Source organism: Monodon monoceros, unplaced genomic scaffold (genome assembly GCF_005190385.1).
Source record: "Monodon monoceros isolate NGI ecotype Baffin Bay Population unplaced genomic scaffold, NGI_Narwhal_1 Super_Scaffold_19, whole genome shotgun sequence".
Lineage (NCBI taxonomy): Eukaryota > Metazoa > Chordata > Mammalia > Artiodactyla > Monodontidae > Monodon > Monodon monoceros.
Genome location: NW_021703775.1, coordinates 43,331,496 through 43,350,553, shown reverse-complemented (window position 1 = coordinate 43,350,553; position 19,058 = coordinate 43,331,496). Strand labels below are relative to the sequence as shown.

The following is a 19,058-nucleotide window of genomic DNA, read 5'->3' as shown; positions in this document are numbered from 1 at the left end:
TTATTCCAGGAAATTGTGATACGCATTTTCGCTTGATAAGATTTGCAGAGAATTTAGGCACTGGGCTGTTCTAGGAGTAAAAGTCTGCTTCCAGATAGCATGTTATTGCTCCTCTGTTGTTCAGGCACTCAGGCCTTATAAAATTTCCCAAAGAGTAAGGCCATGAAGTGCCAAACTCACTGAAAGTCAGGACTGGCGTTTTGGCAGCAGTAACATTAGACCTACACCCTAATGTAATTTAAAACTATTCTGGAAGTAAAGGGAAGACCAAAGTGGTGATTTATAGCAGCTCAGAAACCCCACGCTGGCCATAAGACCATGGTGTTAGGTCTGCATTGAGTTAATGATTTCACTTTTAATTGCTTTTCTCTGTTAATAGAACAAAAGCAAGGATAGCCTTTAACTGCCAAGTATATGACAAAGCCTTGTATTTTAATAGGAATTATTTTTAAATGTTTTTGTTTGGTTCATATTAGGTGATTTTGAGGCTTATAGATAAGTACTGGAAAAGCTGACCCTACTTTCTTGATCTATTTTCGAAATAAAGCTAGTGTTAAAAAATTTTAGGGCTTACAAATTTATATTTAGAATCTAGATAGTATCATATGTAGGCACAGAAAATAAATAAAGTACTTTGTTTAAAATTTTCAAGTACAAATAGTACATAAGGATAAATGTCTATGCCATATATTAAGAATTTTTCTTTTGTTTAAGGCACTCAAATAATAAATCTGTTTATAATTTTACTGTTCATTGTGCAGTTCACTCTGTAAAGTAGAGGGTCAGGGAGATGCCTTGTTATTCCCCCTACGTTCTACTTTTCCTTGTAGAAGAAATGTATTCTTGGTCATACTGTATAATGGTAAGTTCTTAAGCCACCCTGATGTAATCTTTTAAACAGATTGTTTTAAAATAAAACGAATTATAGTCAGTGTATTTTCTGATAGTGAATCTTTTAAAATAAGTAATTTTCTTTATAGTTAGGGTAATTTTGCTACTGCAAGTAGTAGAACCTGGTTTAACCTGCCCATGTTAAAAAAAATAAAATTTGTCCCTACAACTTTATTCATAAAATTAGAACTGGCCTTCCAGTGGCATCTTTGATCTGGGTAAGAAAGAGGTTACTTCCGAATATTGGGAATGAAGGTGACTTAGTCTGTGTGAACTGCTGTTACAAAACATCATAGACTGGGTGGCATATAAACAACATCTATTTCTCATAGTTCTAGAGGCTGGAAAGTCCACGAACAAGGTGCTGGCAGATTTGGTGTCTGGTGAGGGCCTGGTTCATAGACTGCCGTCATCCTGCTGTGTCCTCACATGATGGAAGGGGTGAGGTTACACTCTGGGGTTTCTCTTATAATTCCATTCATGAGGGCTCTGCCCTCATGATCTAATCACCTCCCGAAAGTGCCAACTCCAAGTGCTGGCACATTGGGCGTTAGGAATTAACATGTGAATTTTATGGGGGAGGGAGACACAAACATTCAGTCGGTAGCAGCAGGCTTGTAATGAGTGCTTTAGTCTTTGAGTGTTGTAGGCAGAAGATGGCTAAATCATCACTGCTTCCCTGAAGTACATACATTAGTGCTAGGGAGGAGTAGCCTAATGTGAATTTTTATATCAGAGGCATGATAAATGGGACCCATGGTGTATGAAATTCCAGTTCTTTAGTACAGGGAAATGTGCTCTTCATGTTTCTGTCTTCTAAGGCCTGCCTTCAAGTCTTAATTTACCTAAAGGTGGTACACATCTTTCCTTTAGCTTGGACAGTGTTTCTTAACCTGTTTTCCACTATTCTTTTCCTCCACCAGAAGTCTTTTAGACAGTTTGAAATTTTAATACCCATGAAATTTTAATACTACAGATATACTGTATCTGTGCTTACATAAAAGAAAGTTTTTTTGCCCCAACGCCCAAATGAATTTTCATCCTTTGGGACCAGTATTGCCCCCATTGAGAATACATGAGCTAGGATACCTGGCTGGGTGGGTTGTGCCCTACCTAGTAATTAGGCTTTGAAGGAGGCTAATCTATTATTTATTTAAGAACCTTGAGTCCATTAGACAATTTTCTGATATGGACCGCTGTTAAAGGGTGGTTCCTCAAAGCACAAGCTCTTTATTCATTCATGGAGTCATACACACTTGTTTCAAACCCTCCTGGCTTCCTCATTTCCTTGCTGTGCCACCATGGGCAAAGCCTTAGTTTATTCATTGTAGGCAATAATAGTAGGCAATAATAGTATCTACCTCAAAAGGTTGCTGGGGAAGACTGAAAAAGCGAGTAAAGCACCATGCTTGGCTTAAAGTAAGCCAGCAAAAAAATGAAGTTATTTTTAATAGTACTAGAGTTTTCTTTGGTTGTTAGACTCATCAACTGTCTGCATTTTAAAGATTAGACAAGTTCTTACGGCTCTGGATTCAGTGGTGATAAAGTTATTATAGGTGTTGGGTTCATAGCTGTATGACTTGATCCAGTTGTTTAAATCTTCACACCCCAGTTTCCACATTTTGTTAAGATGGAAAGCAAGGTAAGTTGGTTGAAACTTCAAATATAGCAGTAATCCTAATAAATGTACATGGGTTATATTTGCCCACTAAATGACAGACTCTTGGATTGAATTAAAAAATAAGAGACATACCTAAGACAAAATGACTCTAGAAGGTTTAAAGAACAGAAAGGGGGTGGGGAGGGACAGGCAAATATTGCTATCAATAAAAATAGAATTAATATATGAATATGGAGGAAATAGAATAGTTCATGTTAACAACCCACCAAGAAGACAAAATAATTATGATTTTGCATGTATCCAGGGCGTTACAAGGGAAATCTGTTAAAACCACAGTCATAGTGGTAGATTTTAACATACTCTGTCACTGATAAATAAAACAGACAAAAGTTAGTATGAATATAGAGTATTTGAAGACCACCTTTATTAACGAGGTTTCATTTTAAACAAGTCTCTGAGTACCGTTCCCTCTCAACATGGTCTGAGTCTATGAATTTTGGCTGGTTTATGCAGCCATATAATGCTCTTTGTACGGTAGATGTGTTCCTGTAAAGCTCCAAGTAAACTAGATAATTGTAAAAGTGAATGATAAACTTTTCTAAAGGAAACTTTTCTAAAGGACTTTGTATGCATGTGAGTTTTTCTTACGTTGTCAGCTCTCACACTAGAACTTTTTCTGTGTGTCCTGGTGTTTGTGAGCAGAGAACTTTGAGTGTTTAGGTTAGACTCTTGAGCCCTTTTTTTTTTTTTTTTTTTTTTGCGGTATGTGGGCCTCTCACTGTTGTGACCTCTCCCGTTGCGGAGCACAGGCTTCGGACGCGCAGGCTCAGCGGCCATGGCTCACGGGCCCAGCTGCTCTGAGGCATGTGGGATCTTCCCCGACCGGGGCACGAACCCGTGTCCCCTGCATCGGCAGGCGGACTCTCAACCACTGCGCCACCAGGGAAGGCCCGACTTGAGCCTTTTTATGGAACTGGGTCCGTGAACCTGAGTAACGGTCGGTTAGCCAGATTTATTCATCACAGTGGTTCTAGATGTGGTTTCTTGCAGAGACTCCTCTTTATTGGCCATTTACACGTGGTGCAGAATGCCTCGGTGGCAAACTGTAAGCGGGGTGTGACTCTCTTGCTTTCTGGCTACTGAAGAGTTGAGAGGATTGAGGCAGAACTCTCAGAGGTCCCTTCCTGGAAACTCTCAGACATAGTTTGGTCTCTCCAGAGTCCCTGAGCAGGATCTTTTTTGTTGCTTTTTCTTCTTTTTTAAGGTGGCACACCAGCAGTCCAGTGTATGCTTTTTCAAGTTTTTTTTTTAATCAGTGAAGTGGGAGGGTTTTTAAGCGTCTGCAGAACATTTGGGTTTGTGAATTCTGTCGAAGTAATTGTTGGCATATGGTTTTCCTCCTTAAGAAGGGTTGGCAAATGTTGTCACCTTTTTCTTTAATTTATTTGAGCCTTTAATTAATATTGGGTATTAACGAAGTGTGTGTTTGTGCACGTGTGTAGCGCCAGTGAAAATTCCATTTATTTTCTCTTTGTTGCTTTGTTCTCTAGTTTGGACAAAAAATAAATTACTTTCATGGGTAAAAACTAAATTAAAAAGGAAAACATACATCTTAATAAGTACGTAGAGAAGTACCTTATTAAATATAAGTTCGTGTTCATTAGCAGCCTAGACTAAAAATGTGACTGCCTTGAAATGGAAGGCAGAGAGCCCAGCAGATCTGTGGAACTTAAAAGGGTATGTGTTCTGGGCTTTATGACTGATGGAGACGGTACCCCCGTGGCAGCTTGAATTGTCATTGCTCCTGTGGCCTCACCTTCCCATCCTCCATCCAGTCTCCCACCCTCTCAACCAGTCCATAAATAATTAACAAGCACTTAATGTTTCCAGGCACCTTGCTAGGAGTTGAGAAATATAAACACAGTATGATGGGGACATGACCTTAAGAGCCTGTGTCCTCTTATGATGATAAGTGATGGGGCAGAGGTATATAAGGAGGGAGGACATATGTGGGTCATCTGACTCAGACTAGGTGGTGGTAGTGGTGGTGGTGGAGGGGTCAGGGGTGGCTTCTTGGATGAGGTGATACATCAGCTAGGATTTGTTGGAATAGGAGGGAGCTGTTCTAGGTAGTAGTTTTGGAGGTGAGACCGGAACATGACTTTTCCTTCAGGAGCTACAAGAGTTAAAGACAAGAATATTGAAACCAGGCTGGAGAGCTGGGCAGGCCACTCATGAAGGCTCTCATTTCTCTTCAAAGGGTTCTGGGCATTATTCTGAAGGCATGGGGGTTTATTATTCTGAAGGCGTGGGCATTGGTGGATTTTAGTCATGGGAATAAAGTGATTAGAATTACATTTTAGAAAGGTCCCTCTGGCGGCAATGTAGGGTTGCGGATTAAAATGAGAGGTGAGGCACTGGAATAAGAAAGTATTGCTTGAGCTGATTTATGAGATTTTCAGGAGGTGCAGGCAACCTTGGGGCCTGAATATGGGAGGAGAGAGAGAAATGAAGGATGACCGCAAGGTTTCTAGCTGAGGTCAGTGGGAGAAATGAGGGTGCTGTTCAGTGAGGGAGTGACAGAGGGAAAACAAGGTTTGGAGGGAGGAATTAGGAGTTTAGTTGTAGACACGGACTTGTTGATCCTTAGGAGACGCTGCCCTTAGCTGTCCAGGGAGTGGTTGTCAGCATAGGGTAGTGGGTAACATCATCCAGGCAGACGGAAGAGGGCAGTGGAAGGAAGCCTGGAGATAAACTATAAAGAACAAAACCCTGTGTGTTGATCTAATAGCCATGTGACGGGGAAAACAGATACGGTACCTTGGAAAATAAACAGATCAAGTGTTTTCCCTCTGGACTTGGCCAGGTGTTGACTTTCAGAATTTTAGTCAATGAAGAGAACTGTCAATAATAACTCCTAAAGCTGGGAGCGGTGAAGCTCCAGTTTTTTTCCCGATGGTTATGACCTTGTGGTAGCATGTGCCAGAGCTGGAGGAACCTCTTTGCCTCTTTGGGTCTATGATAGTAGCTTCCTCATCTATTTCTGTCTTTGTCAGTTTGAAGAAATAAAATTGTCTTCTTAATGAAGCAGAAAATGATAAAGCTTTTGGAATGTCTTTGTTATTTTTGGAGAATTACAGTTCATAGGAATTAGAGAGGGCAGAGGATTAGAGAAGAGTAATTTGTGGAGGGGGCTTGGCTTTTTTACGTACTCCTTATTTTTATACGCGCGTGCGCGCGCACACACACACACACACACACACACACACACAGAGTTAGGATAGAGAAGAGCAGGGAAGCAGTTTTAATCATCTTCCCAATGTCTGGCCACAGAAGATATGAGTATTATTCATATCACATCTGGGATATTAGTGATTTGTATTCACTCTAGGGTTATTTAATGGGTTCCTGCCCTGGTGATCAAGTCAGAATTCGGGCCGCACCGAGCCAGCTGGGACAGTGAGAGCCCTTCTCTGGAGCGGAGATTGTCTTACCTCCCACCACCCTTACATAGTTCTCTCAAGCTTTCCTAATGGCAGCCCCACCACCAGGCCCAGTTCCAAGATGGCCAGCCCTCCTCTCTTGTCTCCTCCTAATCTTCCCACAGCCATCGAAGTACAGATTGCTTCACTGGCCCTTGGGACACATGGCTGATAGCTAGCACCTTGGGAAAATCTAGCCCTTTATAGATAACCGCCTGGGGACACCTGTAGGTGCGATGTAAGCTGCCCCCGCAGCTGGCACCATCCTTTGTTGAAGTGGGTTAGGGGATAATGATGGTAGTAGCTTGCTGGGCTTTCTGGGATCCCTGTGCCATGGCCACGCTCTCGTCCATGCTGTTGCCTTGACTCCGACCGTTCCTTCACCTTCAGGTTCCTGCGTTGTTGCTGCTGAATATCTGGAAGCACCGTTCCACTATGGCCCTGGTGGGGATGTGGGATTTTTTTGCTTTGACATATCCCTGAAAATTAAAAAAATATATATTCTATCATTATGCAAACTCTACTGTTTGGTGAGGATATTGCCTTAGGACAGAGAACGTTGAAGACAAAAATGCCCCTGATATCCAAGTTCTTAGACGCTCGAGTGAAACAGTCGAATAAAAAGAGTAACTTGTAGTCGGTATTTCTTTTGTATACAGACTCGTAGGAACTTTTGCTCCCCAGTCACCCCTTTGTTTTGAGGAAGGATGGCGTTATTAAAGAAGAATACTTAGGAAACATGTGCTGACATTCTCTGAATGACTTATTTTAAACTTAAATCAAGGACTCAATGTTTGCTTGTCGAGAAATTTTTGGATAAGTCAGTGGTAGGGAGAGATTCATGGGATGTAGTTGGGCTGACTCTGGAGTCGGGTGACGGGAGCTGGAGCACAGGTTGGTTGCTGCGCTGGAGGCCTCGGTGTGGCTTGTTCTCATTGGTCAGCAGGTGGCACCAAATAGCCAGGACGAATCTGGAGAGAGGTATGTGGTGTTTCGATTTCACCTTGGGTTGGGTTAAACATTTTGGAGTTAATAGCACTCTCACGTTTTTTCCCCCTAGAGATGGCATCCTCCAAGGCTGAATTTTGTAGAAGTCTTTGGTTTTAATAGAGTCATAAAACTTAACCATCTCCAAGGTCAAATGGTACATAACAATATTGATTTTCTTTTTTTTGGAGGGGTTATGACTCTGAATGCTAAAAGCCAACTGTAAGATCCTTCTGTAGAATATATTTACTGGCTTAGGTGTCTGAACTTTTTCGCGTTTTTATGAAATCTTTTCAGTATGTTGCTAATGGAGGTGTTAAAATTGATCTACTGATAAATTTATATATATATATTTTTGATAAATTTATATTTTTGACCTTGATAATGTCTGCCTGATGGGAATCCAGGATTTTACTCCTATCCGAGATGTTTCTGTTCGAACAGAGGTGGGTGACTCTGAGTTACAGATGGTGATTCAGTTGTGAGGGGGACACGGAGGATGTGTTGGGGATATTCTTGGATATCTTGTGAGAAAACAGCTAATGACAAAAGAGGGGGCAGGTCTGTGCTTTTGCCCCCAATTACTACACTACTTGAGGTGCAGTTCATTTGTTTCAGCTTAATTTATTGTCCACGGACCCCTGGTTGCGTGTGCCTTGTATGGTTCTGTGCTAGAACTTGAGAAAAAGCTGCCTTTTGAAGCACAATAAGAGGAATGTTTCTTTTCTGCGTATGTGGCTTTGTTTATTTTCTTTGTTTGGTGCCATGTGTGGGGAAAAATGTGAGCTCGAGTGGTCCATTTGTGGTTGCTGGGTGGTGTCTGGTTTGATTAGTGCATGAGCTCCAGTGATTAGGCTTGCTAACTCTGGTCTGTGCGTGCATTCTTGGGGCACGCTGAATGAATGAGGTTTCCATGAAACGAGCATCCAGGTACAAAATCTTATAATTAATTTTTGAGTCTTAAGATGGGGCCTGTGGGAAGGGGTGGGAGGGGGAGATGACAAACATCTTTTCCCTTGGGATATCTTCCTACAACTAAGTGGGGGGGGTGCATCTTTCTTCCTCCTCCTCTTTTTAATTTACTTAGATAGGCTTGTATATAAAATGTGCAGGAAGTTAACCACACCCGTAGGAATTAAGCACATATCCTTGCCTCCTAGAATCTGTTTTTCACACAGCACCAGGATTGATCTTTTAAAAACATACATCCAGTGATGTCAGTTATTAGGTTAAAATCCTGCCCTGGCTTCCCTCACACTTAGGTTAACAGCCCTTTGTGGACTGGCTCCACCTACCTTTCCAACCTCATCTCCTTGTATCTCTCCCTGCCTACCAGACTTGGGCCACACTGAGCTCTTCGTTCCTCCAACAAGCCCTGCTGTTCTCACCTTAGGGCCTTTACATGAGTAGTTTCCTTTGCCTGGAATGTCATTCCTCTTGATCTGGGTGTGACAAGACCATTGAGAGAAAAAAAAAAAAAAAAAAAAAAAGACCATTGAGAGCTCAGTTTAAATACCGACTCAGACCTTCCCTGACCACCAGCTCTAAAAGAGCCATTCATTCCTTTTCTCTCTTTCACTTTTAAATTAAGATATAACAGACACATAATACTTTGTAAGTTTTAAGGTGTAAGGTATGTTGATTTGATATGTTTATATATTGCGGTATGATTACCACTGTAGCATTAGCTAACACCTCTATCATTTCACATAATTATCATTTCTTTTTTGTGGTGAGGATGATTAAGTCTAGTCTCTTAGCAGCTTTGAAGTTTATAAGACAGTATGACTGATTACTCACTCTGTGTCACATCACTCGTTTCATTTTATTTTCTTTTCAACTATCTTGTCTTTTCTTATGTGCTTTTTTGGTCCAGCTCTTCCTAGTAGGATGTAAGCTTCACTAGAGCCAGGTCCTTATCTTGTTTACCGTTAACCCAGCATCTGGAACAGTGCTGAGCATGTACTAGGTCCCCAGAACATTTTGGTTCCATGAATGAATAATAGCTGTATTGAGGGGAGAAGCTATATATTTAAAGCTAAATGTATCTCTCTTAATTCTCTGAGGGCACTGTGATAAAGATGGCAGTGGGCCAAACGTTGAGGCTGAAGTTCTTGTTTCCCATTTATCCCTGTAAAACATTGTGGCCCTGGTGGGTCCCTGAGACGTGGGTATTGGGGTGGGTAGTAGAATTTGTAGTAACACAGTCATATACATAATTTCAGTCATTATTCAGTCATTTTTTGGTATCTGTTAAACACTAGTACTGTCCTTGCTGCTGTATATTTACTATGTCATTTAATCTTAGGCATCAGTTTTCTAATATGTAAATGATATGTTTCGATAAAATGATCTGTTAGTTCTCTTATATCACATTATATGAATTTCTAGGAGAAGCTAAGAGATTATAGTTTATTGTGACACACAATAGAAACAGATTTGTTCGTTCAGAATACCTACCCAAGGTAGGTATTCATCCAGCTCTAATAAAACTTTAAAATTGCAAAGTTTAAACTTTAGAAAGGAGGAAGAAACCCACCCTTTGTTGGGTATCCATCATCTCATTCAGTCTTCTCAACAACCTGTAGAGTATCTTCCCTCCTTCATGTCTGCGGAAACGGAGGCTCAGAGGTGTCACGTGCCTTGGCCAAGGTCACACACATGTTACGAGGCAGTGCTGAAGTTCCCAACCAGCTTCGATTGACTCCAGAGACCTGCTCTCAGCACGTAGGAGTTGTGTTACCTTCTGCTCACCTTTCCCCAGTAGGTTTTGTGGGGATCGACAGCTTAGACTCCTGACTAGGGTTTCCCTTCTGTTTCTCACAGACCTCTGAGAAGGAGCTGATGTGGAGAAGCAGCTGAGGCGGTCCAGGATGACGACCACAGTAGCCACAGACTACGACAACATCGAGATCCAACAGCAGTACAGCGATGTCAACAACCGCTGGGACGTGGATGACTGGGACAACGAGAACAGCTCCGCGCGGCTCTTTGAGCGGTCCCGCATCAAGGCTCTGGCAGGTAGGGTGCCCTTATGTCCCGTCACAGAGGCCTGGGATGTCTTACAGGTCCCTTTGAAATCATCCGCCCTGTCCCCCTCTCAAGATCAGCTCAGCTCTACTTGAACACGTCCCACCAGAGCAAGCTGACTGTTTCATAAGGTGGCCAGTTTCCTATCTGGGGGACTGTCAGTCCCACAGCCCAAATGATTCAGAGCCCAGGGTGGTTTTTATAGCCGTTCAGAAAGAGATGCCCTAGGCTTGTCAGAAATCTTTTATTTTTAACACATCTTACATTTCAGTATATTGAAGTATACTATACCTTAGACACAAAAATACAGTTTGACCCTGGAACAACATGGGGGTTAGGGGCACCAACCTACTGCACAGTCAAAAATCCATGTATTTGACTCCTCCAGAACTTAGCTACTAATAGCCCACTGTTGACCTGAAGCCTTATCCATAACATAAACAGTCGATTAACACATAATTTGTAAGTTATATATATGATATACTGTATTCTTACTGTAAAGTAAGCTGGAGAAAAGAAAACGTTATTAAGAAAATCATAAGGAAGGGAAAATACATTTACTCTACATCTGTATATTTATTGAAAATAAATGTGTAAATGTAAGTGTAAGTGTACCTGCACAGTTCAAACGCTTGTCAAGGGTCAACTGTATACAAATTAACCTGTTTACTTAGGGCCTGTGATATATAAATTAACTTGACCTGTTACAGTACTTGCTTTGAGTGACCAAGGTTAGTTAGTATCACGTGCAAAGGTTTTGGATCTGAAAAGCAATAGCTTAATCTGGTGAGGGCACATTTAATGCTATAACAGGTAAGTCTGCCACTGATAAAGTTAACAGGCACACATCCCTTACTTCATGATTTCTCACTCCCTTGTTGCTGTTGAATACTTAGGGCACACTTTTACCAGGGCCCTAGATGGGGTGGAATTGCCCTGAAAATCAGGAAGGGGGTTCAGTCACAATGTAAGCTCAGCAGTATTGAATATGTATAAACCAAGGGGCCAATGTGGAGTTTATTCAAAATCTTGCCTCTGTACTTTGAGACCCCAAATAAAATGATTTCCAAATGAGAAAAGTGGGTTTATGTATTTTTTCCTAATATCTTTAATTATGACAAGTAAACAAAAGTCATGACTTAAACAAGTGAGTTTCCTGTTAATTGTGAAGATAGCTGACTTTTTTGTTACCTTTACAGTGTAATCTGTTTATGAGGCATGTGTCATTTGGAGTTCTCTTGATTGTAAGCAAAAGGAAACCTAACCCAAAGTGGTTTAAATGACAAAGAGACGTGACAGAGAATAGTAGACAAATTTAGCATTTAAGCCAGATTTGCTTCTGGGCTTAGATGGTATGACCAGGATCCAGTTTCTTTCCACTTTTTGGCTTTCCTTGCTGGTGTGGACTTCATTCTCAGGTAGGCTTTTGGGTCCCTGGAGTCCCAGGATGGCTGCCCCGGGTCCCAGATCTGTTTGTAAGGACATCCAGTAGAAAAGAGCACCTCTGCTTGCCCAGTACTGTACTTCCACTATGGCCGTGGAATCAGTCTCACTGGCTTGACTGTGCTTGGGTCACGTGCCTCTCTCAGAACCTCTCTCCACTGGAGTCAGAAGAGGATATGCTGATTGACATCAGCTATTCGGAATGCATCTTGGGGTGCAGGGAATTGCGGGGTTGGGAGTGGCGAGGGGTCAGTCCCACCCAAACAGCTTGGCTAGAAACTTTAGAATATAACAGGAAGGAGGAAGAGGGAAATGGATGTTGAGGGTTCAGGCAACTAAATGCTATGGAAAAATTGTTCGGCTGCCTTAGGATAATTTGTTTGTTGAGTGGTGGTGATTTGTAGGTCTTTCTCGAGCTTGCGTGATTCAAGGGCATAAATGATTAACCAGATAGTCACTCTAGAATTAGAGCTTTAGTTTCTAGCTTATTCATTAACATGGAACCTTATGGAAACCATGATCTTGTCTCGTGCTAGTGGATCGATTTGTACTTTAATGTCTTACCTCATTTTCTTGAGGTTTCATTTGAGCTGTTAGACCAATATGATATTAGTGGCCAGTTATCTTTGATCATGAGTCATTTACTTTCTGGTTCCAGACTACCAGGTACAGTTGACCCTTAAACAACGGGGGTTTGAACTGTGTGGAGGATTGGTGTCCCTCACCCCTGTGTTGTTCAAGGGTCAGCTGTAGTATCGCCCTTTTAAGAATTTTACTCGCAAACTGCAGAGCAGTTCCTTGCTTTGTTCTTTTCTCTAGTTCCAGAGGAGATCCCCAGCTGTCCTTAGGATTAATCAGTTGTCCTTACACTTCCTAAGATGTCTTTCCCTCTGTGTTATCCAGGTCCTTGAACAGATGCTAATAATAGTAAGCATACTTATAGTGTGTCAGGCACTGTTTTAAATGCATTGCATATATTAACAGTTAATCCCATAACAACTATGAGAGAGATTATTGTCATCTACAATGTATAGATGAGGCAGCTGAGGCACAAAGAGATTAAGTAGCTTGCCCACGGTCACACCGCTGATAAGTGACTGAAGGCAGACTGACTCCAAAGTGTATACGCTACTATTTTTTTTGTATTCAGTAAAATGCAAAATGATTCAAAGCTCACTGGTGTAGAGAATTGATGATGGGTAATGCAAACATGTTAAAAAGATCTTTAGAAGGCTCAGAAATGCATCCTGTGGCTTGAAGAAGCCATGAGTAACCACGAGAAGTTACTGAAAAGAAAACATGCTGCCTCCAGGATAAATAATGTGGGGGGAAAAAAAAAGAAAAGAAAAACAAAAAAAGAATTGCTTTTAGTGAATCCAGAAGATACCAGGAAAACCACCTGTTCATGGAAGAAATTATCTTGCTTTATTATCTGACTTCCCAGCTCTGTGGGACAGAAAAGTCTCTGAGCTCTCTAAGAAACCTTATGAGCTGATAGCGGGAGTAACAGATCAGACCAGCACCGTCTAGAACTGTGGTTTTAGAATTTGAGTGGTCTTCAGAATCACAGCACAGATTGTGGGCCCACCGCCAGAGTTTCTGATTCAGTTAAGTCCGAGATGGTACTTGATAATTTATGTTTCTGACAGGTTCCCAGGTGATGCTGATGTGGCTGGTCTGGGGAATCCCATTTTGAGACTGGTGTAGAGTATCGATGGTCATCTGGTCTACTTCCTTGGGTGTCTGAGGCCATTTCATCTAGAAACAAAACAAATGAACAAACAAACCGAAACCAAACTCAAAGATACAGAGATCGTATTAGTGGTTACCACAGGGAAAGCGGGGTGGGTATGGGTGAAAGGGGTGAAGGGGGTCGACTGTATGTGAATGGATGGTAAGTAGAATTGTGCTGGTGATCACTTCATAGTGTATACAGATGAGGAATTCTATTGCTGTAAACCTGAAACTTACATATTAAAGAAACCCTTTAATCTTTTAAAGAAAGGTAAAAGCTAAACATTTTCTTTTTACAAGTGATGGGTGTTTATGGTTTAGGGTTATATTTTGTGGAATCAACACAAATTAGGGGAAGTAGGAAAAGTAGCCTTTTTAAAAGTGCAACATTTAGCTTGAAAATATTGATAAAGTAATTAAAATTAATATCTTTATATCAGCACTCATAAATAGTGAATTTAAAAAATTAGGAGGCTATGTACCAAAATATTCCATGTTTCTTTCTGAGTAACTTATTTCTTATTTGTATTTGAACTTTTTCCTGAAATAAATATGAACAGTTTTGTAATTAAGAAAAAAAACAACATAAAAACATCTTAACATCTAATATCACATTCAAAAGTTTTGATTAATTTTTCTCCCAAAATAATGGCATAGAGAAGTAGTAGGAGAAAGCCTGTGTATGAATGAACATTTTAAAAAAATGACAGAAATTAAAAACAAGATTACTTTGGGAGTTGTCACTTATCAGCATTTATGAGATAAAATTTTGCAGGAGAGCCTTTCTGCTAAGGTACGGACATGGGAAAAGAAATTGACCTTGAGTTTATGTGGTTATGGGGAATTAAGAACAGCTGAGAAACATAGGAAAATGAGGTGAAAGCACCTAATTGTATCTTTTACATTACATGGATAGAGTAAATAACGCATATTAGTGGCTGTATGTGTAAGCCAGATTCCCTTTAAACGTAAGTATTTATTTGAGTGACCAAGAATTTTGGTGGAGCATTTAATCAGCTAAAGCAGTGATGTACTTTAAATGTCCAGATCAGTGCTGTCTGAAAGAAATATACTACTAGCCACATGTGATTTTAAATGTTCTAAGTAAGATATTTCACTTAATCAGACAATCCAAAATATTGTATCAACGTGTAATCAGTGTAAAAAACTTATTATAAATGAGATACTGTACATTTTTTATACTAAGTCTTTGAAATCCAGTATATATTTTATTTCCCATGTTTCACATGGTCACTTTTAGTCCCACGTGGCCAGTGGCTGCGGGTTTGGACAGTGCATCTCTAGTGCCTTCACGTAGATGCTTTTATTGGTGAAAACTTTATAGATCCTGCTGAACAAATGTGGGCTTTAAAATCCCTATCACGAATTTGGTCTCGAGTATAGTTGTGAAGCCATGAGTAGTTGGCCAGTTGGCTAAATGTGAATTTAAATTCTGATGAGGAATAACCCATCAATTGAATCATTATTATTATTTTTTTTTTTTTTTTGCGGTACGCAGGCCTCTCACTGTTGTGGCCTCTCCCGTTGCGGAGCACAGGCTCCGGACACGCAGGCTCAGCGGCCATGGCTCACGGGCCTAGCCGCTCTGCGGCATATGGGATCCTCCCAGACCGGGGCATGAACCTGCGTTCCCTGCATTGGCAGGCGGACTCTCAACCACTGCGCCACCAGGGAAGCCCGAATCATTATTTTTAAAATAATCACTCTTTATATATGTGTGTGTGCCTTCCACTTCTAAACTTTTATTAAATGGATGCAAAGTAGCAACAAAGGTCCTCCACAACATCCACACTGCTGTTTCCGCTGAAAACTTTGGCGTTGTTCTTGAGCTCGCACACTATTTTTGGATGCAGAAGACTCAGTAGCGGACTTGTGTAAACATGCATATTCCAGGGTGTCCACGCTCCCTCCAAAAAATTGAGATTCACTTCAGTGGGAGGGAGCACAGTAATCTGCCTTTTTAATGCATACCGTACTCTTTGAGAAACACTTTCCTGTGACATGGTCTAAAGTGCTTTCACTTAATATTCAAATCTTATTATCCTTGAGTATTCTCACCAAAGTGAAAATCAACTTTTCATCTCTCCTTTAAAATATTCGTCCGCCCTTTCCCTCCAGTAAGTAGGTCACAGTTATGTTTTGATATCTCAGCACCTAAGAAGGCTTAATGTTCTGCCTGAACTGAGTAGAGAGCTGTCTCGTGGCAGGAGGAACACATTCTTGCTGTAATCCCTGCCCTCATTATAGCCCCTGTCTGGGTGCGTCTTCCTGCAGGAGGTGATGGAGGTTCCCCCATCTAACCCCAGCCCCTAGAGTTGTTTGGGCCTTTTAATTTGTAGTCCCCAGGAGGGCAGAACATTTCTTGGGGGCCTAAATTAGCTCTCTAGTGCTAATTAAAATTAGTGAGGACTCTTCAAAAGTTATAGATAAAAAAATTCAGGCACAGGGTTTTCTCAGGAGGAAAAGACTTGGATTCCATACACTGAGAATTAAAGCAGAACTTGCCATCTACTTTCTGCCAGTTGACTGCAAATTTCAAGCTGTCATTAAGGTTATATACTTAAATTATTTACTTAATCCCCAAATAGACCTGTGCATATATGGTGGAAACTTATTTTAAAACTGTAAAAGATGTTTTAGTTTCCCTTTTTTGAGAGATGTCTTATTGTCTTTTCTACCTAAAATCATGAATTTTTAATTAGGTGGTTTAGATATTGGCTTCATATTTTTTAAGATCCCCTGTGCTACGGTGGTTTTACTTAGAAACTTCCCAGAATACGACTGTTAATTCACAATCAATCCCCCCTGCCAAGACTGAATACACAAACAAACAAATACATGTAAAATATTTTACTTCCTTCTAGTGGAAGTATGGTGCCACCTTGCTATTGAACATGCAAAGAGATCTATAAAACATGGTCTGGAATGATCTAATTAGGAAGATAAAACCTATTTACATGAAACACGAACTAAACTTGTATGCAAGTGCCAAGAAAGTAGTGCTGTAGTAATTTAGAGGAGGATTGATCGCAAGAGGGAAAAAACTAAGTCATTTTAAGAGGACGGGTCAAGTAATGTAAAGAACATTGGAACTTGGAGAGAGAGAGAGTGGAGCCTGAACCTTGGCATGGCTGCTTCCGTTTCCACTGCAGCAAAACAGAAGAGGCCTTTCACTAAAACAGAAAGTGCTTTTGGCTTCTCAAGATGATACACCACCTTGAGCTTGGATTCGTTCCTTGAAAATTTTAAGCTAGAGCTTTTCTTATGTGCATACTCATCACCCTGTTCAGATGGAACACTTTTATGCCCCAAGGGAAAGGCTTCTTGCATGATGGAGTGGATTTTTATAGTTAGGATTAACAGATTTAATAGCTACCCCATCTTTTTCCCCATCCACTCTTGAGGCTGTTTGCCTAAATTATGCATTATTTGGGATTATTTGTGAGAACAGGCATGGTCCCTAGTGCCACTAAATATACCACCCATTAGTTGTGAAATCTGAATCTGAAGGAGCATTTCATATCAAAGAGGTTCATGCGGGCTAGTGAAGAGAAGGTCTGTTTAGGTCATTACAGGTAGTCCTGGATTATACCCTCAATTTATTTTCTATATACATAAGGCTTCAGTAGTTTCCTGACTGTAGGACTGCAGGAATCTTTTCTTTCTTTTTTGGGTAGAGCTTCCTCAGATTTCCCTCCCCTCTCTTTCTTCTTACTGCTGTAGATGACGCCCTCCTGACTTTTGAAATCAGCTTGGATTTCCGCTCCTGTGCCTTATATTCTTCAGATTTTCTTCTCATCTCAGCAATGGCTGAAACTCCATAGCAGCTGAGATGAATGATCCTGGCTGGGAGAAACAGCCTACTATTCCTCTCCTTCATCAAACCTCTTAACCACACACCATTCCTCTTCCTAACCCAGCCCCCATTCCTGCCCTTCAGTCTCTTTCAAGTTTCATTCCTTTGGTCAGAGAACTTCTCAATCCTCATCCCTTTACTCATCTCTTACTGCACCTTAGCCTTTGTCTTAACTTCTCACCCCACGAGAATATTTTCCTTAAGTCAGTCCCTGACTTTTGAGGAGCTCCAGTCACCATTTCTAGGGGAAAATCCCATATACTTTATGCTTGATTTGTGATTGAACTTAGGGAATGTGACCTGTCTTTTGTTGGAGACTGCCTAGGTAAGCAAAAGAGGAAAAATTCATGATTTTTCTCCTCTCTTCTACTTTTCCTGGCCCTCTCTGCATATGTGCACCCTCCACCCGCCGCCATCTGTCTGTCTTTTAAATATCAGCTTTCTTGAGATATTATTTACATACCATAAAATTCACCCCTGAGAAGTGTACAATTCAGTGATTTTTAGTGTACTCACAGAGTTGTGCAACTATCACCACTAATCCCAGAACATTTTTATCACCCCCCAGAGAAGTCGCATACATATTAGCAGTCGCTTCCCATTTTCACTCCTCCCCAGCTCCAGGCAGCCACTAATCTAGTTTCTGACTATGGATTTGTCTATTCTGGACATTTTATCTAAATGGAATCATACAACATGTGGCCGTTTGTGACTGGTTTCTTTTACTTAGCAAAACATTTTCAAGGTTCATCTGTGTTGTATAGCATGTTATCAGTACCTCTCTGATTTTTCCCTCTGTTCTCTTATGTGAGTAATAGTGGTAGATTAGTGAGGAAGAACAGAAAAAATTCTGTGAAAGTTGCTGACAGCATAATGCTATGATTTTAGCTGGCAGTTGCCTGGGAATAGATGGCAAATACCTCGTAGGCATCTGAAAGTACTGTAGAGTTAAGTACTTCTTCATTTACCTGGATGTGGTCATCAGATAAGCCTCCTGGCGGGTGTTCGGTCATCTCACATGGTCAACTTTGTTCCATCTGTTAAATTCACTTATACCGTTTAACTCTTTTGCCAGTTTTCTATCAAAGTGGACCTGCGAGCAGGTAAAGAAGAAAATATAAGAAGGTAAAAAGAAAATACATCATTTACATACAGGGCATTTATAAAGTCCTGTCCCCTTTAAAGACATGTCCCACAATGAGAACAAGCTAAAAGTGTCATGAAGTAGGTTTTATATTAACAATGGCAATTCATATAGCTAAGGTTTTTATTTAACCACTATCTGCGGCAGTAACATTCAATTTAATTTTCTAATTTGTAGAGAAAATTGATGCTGGGTAGATGTTAAATAGCTTCTTAAATTATGTTTTGATGTTTGACACCAAGTTGATTAAAGAAGGTGGCTTTGATTATTAAACTGCGTATTTGTCGGTAGTTTTGACACGATCACATAAATAGTAACCCAGTGGGAGGGTTCTGGGTAAGAAGGTAACAAGGTGGTTTGTGTCTGCTGATTGGCTTCTCTGGAAAGAATTCTGCATTAGTCTAAGGGGTTAGTCCTTTCTGGTTTTCAGGAACAGGGATTCACTTGAGTGTCTGACTAAAGATAGTGTGTGGTGGAGTGGGGGTGGGGAGGTTACTGCAAAGTTTCAGGTGCATGAGCCCCAGGAATCCATTAGGGACGGAGGCTGCTGTAGGGCTGGAGGTGATCTTCATCTTTCAGGTGGGGTGGGTACCTCGTGGTGGGAGCCCCCTGCATAGTGCTGGTATCTGCTCATCATAACTCAGCTCACTGATGGCTTTGGTATGTCGTGGTTCCAACTCTACCTCCTGCCCATCTTTCTTTTCTGACGTCACTGCTAAACGACTCAAAATCCCGGCCTTCTCTGGTTCAGATCTCTGTGAGGTTGAGTATGGAGTTGGGGCTCTGATTGGCCCGGATAATGTTTTTTTTTTTTTGGTACGCGGGCCTCTCACTGCTGTGGCCTCTCCC

The 19,058-nt window shown here is 41.0% G+C and overlaps 1 protein-coding gene across 3 annotated transcripts in view; it reads left to right on the top strand.

Moving 5' to 3' along the window:
* The window catches only part of SPTBN1 (spectrin beta, non-erythrocytic 1), a 195,706-nt gene that overhangs the window by 44,265 nt on the left and 132,383 nt on the right, over window positions 1–19,058 (top strand). For all 3 annotated transcript variants that reach the window (XM_029231553.1, XM_029231555.1, XM_029231554.1), the window contains exon 2: window positions 9,808–10,002. In XM_029231553.1, coding sequence (XP_029087386.1) covers window positions 9,855–10,002 — 148 coding nt within the window. In that variant the 5' untranslated portion in view covers window positions 9,808–9,854. The remainder of the gene's footprint in view (window positions 1–9,807; window positions 10,003–19,058) is intronic.